We start from the raw sequence: 7,500 nt of genomic DNA, 5'->3' as shown, positions 1-7,500 counted from the left end.
CACACACACACACACACACACACACACACACACACACACACACACACACACAAAGTCTTCTGACTCAGACTCATTAGCCCATTCAATTAAGACTGTAGCCTCTGAGCAGAGGGCCATAACCCATTTTCACACACACAAAAACACCATTGAGAAAAGCCTGGGTCCTCAGACGATGTGACCTGTTCCAAACCCAGTGACTCAGAGACTCATAAAAACACTCTGCTCACACAGATCAAATGAGAAATCAGTTTTAAATACAGTAGCTGTGGCATCGCAGAGGCATGAGACCGTTGCTTTGGTCAAATTGTGGCTGAAACCAATGCTATGTGCTACCACATGCAGGTGTGTTGGAAAGCAATCCCCTTAAGGAGGGAGTGTGTGTGTGTGTGTGTGTGTGTGTGTGTGTGTGTGTGTGTGTGTGTGTGTGTGTGTGTGTGCATGAGTGTATACGTCTCAAATATGCCGGCACAGCACATGCATTAGACACACACTAGGTTTGCGGTATTATAATTGCTGAGGAAATGAACAAAGTTTAAAAAAAAAACAGCGCAAATGGTTTTCCTGAAGAGCCGATTTTCAAAAATATCCCTCTGTCGATCCATACCTGCTTTTCTTTTTTTAGTCCTGCTTTTAAATATGTGGCCTACATCAAGCACCAGCCCAGCGGGCTGTGGTGTGTGTGTGTGTGTGTGTGTGTGTGTGTGTGTGTGTGTGTGTGTCTCTAGGGGTTTTATGCGTAGCAGAGGTAGGGAAAAGCAGCAGACTCGGGAGGCGAGTCAAGCTCTCCACCCAGTCCCATCCTGTCAAAATAATCTGAAGCAAATGTGGCGGAACCCCGCGGGCGGCCACCACAGGCATGCTGTCCCCGGGCCCTGCGCTGCTGCTGAAAGGGGCCTGGCGTTGGCTACGTCCAGAGGACTGGTGGAGGTGGGGGTGGGGGTGGGATGGAGGTTTTCTGGGGCCTGGGGCGTCTGTACCGCACTGCACCGCACCGCACTGCGTATGGGTCGGGCTGGGTCGGCTGGGCTCGGCTCAGCCCAGCCAAAAGGGACTGGGTTCCACTCCCCCTGGTCAGTGCCAGGCACTTGTGGGTCGCGGTTTTGGGAGGGCTGCTGGCAGAGGACACCTCGGAGGGGACCTGCTGCTGCCTGCGCCTCATGCCTCCGCCGCTCCACCACAAAGCAGCTCCACGCCCTCCCCTTCACCCGCACCTGACCTCAGCCACCCTCCAGCCACGGGGCCATGGCCGCCTGCCCGGCCTGCCTGCTTGCCTGGCCTGGCCTGCTTGGATGTTTATATGAGCCACCAGCTCCCGGCAGCGCAGGCTTCTGACGCAGGCTCTGCTTCCACTCAATGCAGCACTGCGGCGGGCTAGCAGTCTGCACAGGCCCTCTGTTACCCCTCAGCATGGTCAGATGTGCTTAGATGAACCCTTCCAAAACCACATAAGTACTGGCCATTCAGATAAACAGCTTGACCATCTCTGAGAGGGCCAGCAGTGCTGATTACCCTTGTGAATGGACTGGTTTGAACTCAATAAGGGATGCAGCTGCATGTCTATAACAATCATGCATGTGTTTTAAAGGGGCATACACATAGAGAGATGGGAAACCCGAGGTGCGTTCATATTCTGTGTTTTCCGAATATGTTTTCCCTGAACAGTTCAATTTGAACGATTTGTCGCAAACATTCCATCGTAATGGTAACACTTCGTCTAGCTCCAGTCCAGCTCCACTGTACGTTCACGGAGAAGTACCTCCTCAGACTGTTTGCAAGTGTTTGCAAACGTTCACAAAAAACTCCTTACCTTGTGCATCTAAAACAGGCAATTTCACTAATAAGCTCATCTACCTAGATAGAGTTAAGACTTATACTTATTCATTTGGCTGATGCTTAAGCTTAAAAGAATCAGCTAGTTTAGTGAAATGTTGCAGCAAACGTGGTAAGATTTTTACTTTCTGAAGCCGGGTTTCCCATCACTGTGTGATAAAAACGCTAAATGATAAATGCACATGTGATAAAACTGTCTTCAAGGGGCTTCTAACTGGCTGAGTCCAGAAACAGTACATGATGAAATAATTAAATTTGCTTGTGTACAAGAGTGAAATAAAATAGATAGAAAGTTGAGAAAATATATGTGGTTACGTGTATGCATACAGAATATAGCTGATAGGCCCCTAAAGTCACACACCTGGAAGGAGATATCAGATTCCTGTTTAAATATTTGTAATAAAGCTGATGCAAAAAATCTTTGTCTTTTTTTGGCCAGAAACTGCACTTCACTGATTTATTTCAGGACAAAAGGACAAAAACATTAATCCAACACATGTTGGAGCCCAATGTCTGTATCAACAAATCTATGCATGTCAAAACTATGTTTTGGAGATGGGTTTGAACTGACTGGTCACTCCAGACGTACTCACCAAGGCACTCCAGCTTGACCTCGTCGTAGAAGAGTCCGGCCTTGCAGTAGCACTCATACGTCCCGGGCATGTTGAGGCAGAAGCCGCCTTTGCAGATCTCCGTGCCAAAGAGGGCACACTCATCCGCATCTACAGCAGGCAGGAACACAGCGGTCAACAGTGCGGCTTAGCATGCACACTGAACACACACTCCACACACACACTCCGCACACACTGTACACACACACTCTGTACACTGAACACACACTCCGCACACACTCCGCACACTGAACACACACGCCACACACACTCTGCACACTAAGCACACACTGTACACACACACTCTGCACACTGAACACACACTCCACACACACACTCCACACACTGTACACACACACTCTGCACACTAAACACACTGAACACACACTACGCACATTGAACACACACTCCGCATACTGAACACACACACTGAACACACACTTAACACACTGAACACGCACTCAGCACAATGAACACAAACTTCATACACTGAACATACACTCCGCATACTGAACACACACACTGAACACACACTCAGCACACTGAACACACACACGTAAACTCTTGCTACGGCAACTCTACCAGTTGACCTATGAATTGGGCAACAGAAACATAAGTTCAATTTGACACTGCAGATGGCTATCAGATGGGTGTGTAGCACGTGGTGAGATGTCAGGCTTAGTCAGCGCTATATTCATATCACATTCACTTTAACTAATAGCGACACATCTCCCCTTAAAGACGTCCAACTGAAGTGCTGTTGAGGAAACATGTGATGAGACATCTGATAGAAAGATGTCCTGACTGATGGCCTTCACACGTGTGTGTGTGTGTGTGTGTGTGTGTGTGTGTGTGTCATCCTGCGAGGACGGCCGTCCAAATTTACAACTGAAAATGCAATCAGCTTTGCAAACAGACTTGCTAATTGAAGACACATCCAGGCTGATGCACAGGAAATGTTCTTGGAAGCCTGCCGTCTGTCTCACTCTCTATCTGCCTCCCACCTTCCATCATATCCATTTCTCTCTTTCCCCCTCTATCTCCCTCTTCCTTTCTCTCTCTCCCTTCCCCCCTCTATCTCTCCCTTCTTTTTTCTCTCTCTCTCTCTATCTGTCTCTATTCTCACTGTCTATATATCTCTCTGTGCTTAACTCTCTTTTCCCCCTGATTCCTCACCATCTGCTCTCTCTCTTCCTCTCTCTCTCTCTCTCTCTCTCTTTCTCTCTCTCTCTCTCCCCCCTTCCAGCTGCACCACACTCAGCCGGTTCTGTGCCAGTCTGACCTCAACCAGACTCTTATTGCCTCCATAAATTAACTCAGTGAATTAGGCGGGCCCTGACACAGGCTTTCCGTGAGTGGGTGGGTGGGGGTGGGGGTGTGGGTGGGGGTGGGGGGGGCAGGCAGCGTTTGTGGCAGGGCGATTGGGACGGTGCAGACGAAACATATGGAGGTCATATGTTTCCAAACACACACACATACACACATGGCTACAAGAACACATGCACACACACACACACACACACACACACACACACACACACAGACAGGCACAAACACACACACAAACACACACACACACACACACACACACACACACACACACACACACATACACACACACGTACAGTAAAACCACACACATACACCACCACTCACACTGACATACACACAAACAAATGTCTGCGCATTCACAAACACACGCCTGCACCCATGCCTGTTCCTCTGAAGTCTGACATTTATGTATTGTGTCTGAGACACCACAGGGCCAAACAAAGCAGACCAAACACACACACAACCATATATACACACATCCACACACATATACACTCAGAGACAGACACTGATATGCACACAAACATATATACACACACACACACACATACAAGCACAGACATACACACACACACACAAACACTCCGAGACACAGACACAGACCCAGACACACACACACAGAGACACAAATACACAGACATACACACACACACACACACACACACACACACACACACACACACACACACACACACACACACAACCACACACACAAGGAGCGTCCACATTTACCGCTCTATTTATGTGAATATGGGTGTGTGTATGAGCGTGTGTGTGTGTCTGTGCTATGGGTATAACAGATTTTTTGCTAAAAACACACATACACAAATAGACAGACAAATACACTCACTGATACACACACACACACACACACACACACACACACACACACACCACATCACCACCTCCAATATACATACCTTTGTAGGAATCGACTGCGGCCACTCCAAACACGTCATCTCCACTGGGAATGCTGCCCTTGCCCGCGGGACACATCTTGGCAAACTGATCTGAAAACAACACATCCACTAATCAGATGGAACACCTCTCTTCAAACAAACCCAATAAACTCAACAAAACATATTTTCCCATTAAAGCTTTTCATGTTGTTTTTTTAGTATTATTTGAATATAATATCAATATAAAAACATGTTTAATTTACCATCAGCATCCAGCCAAACAACCCAAAATCATTTTGAACAACTTGTATGTGTCATACTGTATATAAGTAACTGCTAAAGCAAAAGCCAGCATGGTAAAACAAAACACAAAAAAAGAAAATATTCTAGAAGTGTGCAGACCTTTTAAACATTTACTTTAACCGCTTTTGTCCGACACCAGAGATGTGCATAATGATTAGATTAGATTAGATTAGATATACTTTATTGTCTGTTCCAAAAGGTTACAGAATTTTTCATTTGACAAGGGTCACATTTAAAAAACATGCATACAGACATACAACACAGGGGCTGTAGAGTGTTAATTTGGTGTTATTCAGAATGGCTATTGCAGAGGGGATGAAGGATTTCTTATAAATGTTTTTTTTCCGCATTATACCGTCTGCCTGACGGTAGTGACTGGAAGCAGTGGTGGGGGCTATACTGTATGTATACTATATTGATTTTTTTATTGTTTTATTATATTTTATTATTGTTATATTATTGAAATATTGATTTAGTTATTTTTTTTTTTTAAGTATATATTTTTAGGGCTTTTTATGCCTTTAATGATAGGACAGTGGAGAATGACAGGAAGCGAGTGGGACAGAGAATCAGGGTGGGATCCGGACAGGACCACGGGGCGGGAATCGAACCCGGGTCGCCAGCGTACGGTGCAGGTGCCCCAGCCAGTTGCACCACAGCTGGGGCCTTTCACATGATTGATAGCATACATGCATGCACATGCTGAAACACGTGTGTGCAAATAAAAAGTAAACTTATGCATGGTGCGGCCTCCCTCCTACTTGGCTTGATCCGACTAATTCAGGCCAGCACTCTAACAATTCAGAAAGGTACACAGGTATTGCTTACATGTATTGTAGTGTACGAGTGGAACTGTGTGTCTGATTATTTATTACTGTCTTCAGATTCAAGCATGGCACAGCGGATTTCGTTGTGTTTTTTAATACAATGGCAATAAAAAGCTATTCTATTCTAGAAGCATGACCAGCAGAGCACTACAACCTTGACCATGGGACTGACCTGTGCCAGGGATGGGGCAGGGGTGGACCTCACAGTTGTCTCCCCAGCCAGCGCCCAGCGTGCAGCAGCACTCCTGGATGGTCACACTGCTGGTCAGCACGTTGTCGCACAGGTTCTCATCGTTCAGGTTGTAGTAACACTCCTTCCTCTCCACCGAGCCTGGACGAGGATGATGAGAGATGACATTAGGGAGTAAGGCTGAGAGTTGGACACTACGGCCAGCATTCAGGTCGACAAAATTCTCCATACCATTACTCCAAGTAGCTCTGTGTGGAAGACTGACTATGGAACTATGGAATAGACAGAATAGTCATACTTTCATATTATACAAACTTAAGTTAGCCTAACGTTAGGGAGCATCTAAGTATAGTATCGCACATCAAATAGTGTGCTACACTGCTATATATATATATATATATATATATACAGTATAATTACAATGTAACATTATCCATTTAGTTAAAAAAGTGTCAACCTTGAAAGTACTGGTAAATACTATACATTTCACAGAAAATCTCCTAATTAAGCAGCTACCCACTTCTGAAAAGGCCTGACAGTGCCAACAGTGTTATCACATATAAGGATAAATTCAGGTAACCTTATATTAGTAAATAACACTGAGGCCGAGTGAGCTCTAGACTATTCCGTGAGGGTGTTGTTTAGTGTGCTGAACTAATGAGAGAGCCCAACAGCAGGGGGATGAGAGCCAAAGCCCATCCATCCAGCCCAGCCAAGCTGACACAGGTACTAATAAAGAGACTAAGCCACAGAGGATCTCCTTACTGCACCCTGGACACACACACACACACACACACACACACACACACACACACAGCACTGCTCATGCAGAGACTTGCACAGCAGATTGGTAATAATAATAATGATGAGAAACCTGGAGGGATGGGTCTCTAGTGTGTTTCTCTATCGCTCTTTCTCTCTCTCACACACACACATAGACACTTACACATACATTCACACAGGCATGCACACACACACACACACACACACACACACACGTAAACACAAGTACACACAGACACGTAAACACACTCATGGAAACACACACTCTCAAATAAACACAGCACGCATTCCCTTGTGCAGTCTGACTCACATTGTCTCAGTCTTTTTACACACGCACACACACACACGCATGCACACACACTCGCACACACACACACTGATGACACACGCACAAACAAATGTCTGCACATTCACAAACACACACCTGCACCCATGCCTGTTCCTCTGATGTCTGACATTCATGTATTGTGTCTGAGACACCAAAGGGCCAAACAAAGCTGACCAAACACACAAACACACACACTCAGAGACACAGACACAGACATGCACACACACACACACACACACACACACACACACACACACACACACACACACACACACTTGTCCCACTCTCCCTCTCTCTCCATTATTTAGTCCAGCTCTTTCTACTGTAATGGGACATTTGGCATGCACAACTTTAACAAGGAGACACTTCTAGATGGTTGGGGCCTGATGATGGATGC

General features: G+C 46.0%; 1 protein-coding gene across 10 annotated transcripts in view; it reads right to left on the bottom strand.

Annotated features, from left to right (window-relative positions):
* Window positions 1–7,500, bottom strand: part of ltbp1 (latent transforming growth factor beta binding protein 1) — a 130,967-nt gene that overhangs the window by 8,824 nt on the left and 114,643 nt on the right. For all 10 annotated transcript variants that reach the window (XM_042066776.1, XM_042066779.1, XM_042066778.1 and 7 more), the window contains 3 exons: window positions 5,975–6,133; window positions 4,694–4,783; window positions 2,424–2,552 (listed from right to left, as the gene is read on the bottom strand). In XM_042066776.1, coding sequence (XP_041922710.1) covers window positions 2,424–2,552; window positions 4,694–4,783; window positions 5,975–6,133 — 378 coding nt within the window. The remainder of the gene's footprint in view (window positions 1–2,423; window positions 2,553–4,693; window positions 4,784–5,974; window positions 6,134–7,500) is intronic.

The sequence above is a fragment of the Alosa sapidissima genome, chromosome 16 (genome assembly GCF_018492685.1).
Source record: "Alosa sapidissima isolate fAloSap1 chromosome 16, fAloSap1.pri, whole genome shotgun sequence".
Classification (NCBI taxonomy): Eukaryota; Metazoa; Chordata; class Actinopteri; order Clupeiformes; family Clupeidae; genus Alosa; species Alosa sapidissima.
Note: the sequence above shows the minus strand (reverse complement) of the source record. Positions and strands in the feature narration are given on the sequence as shown.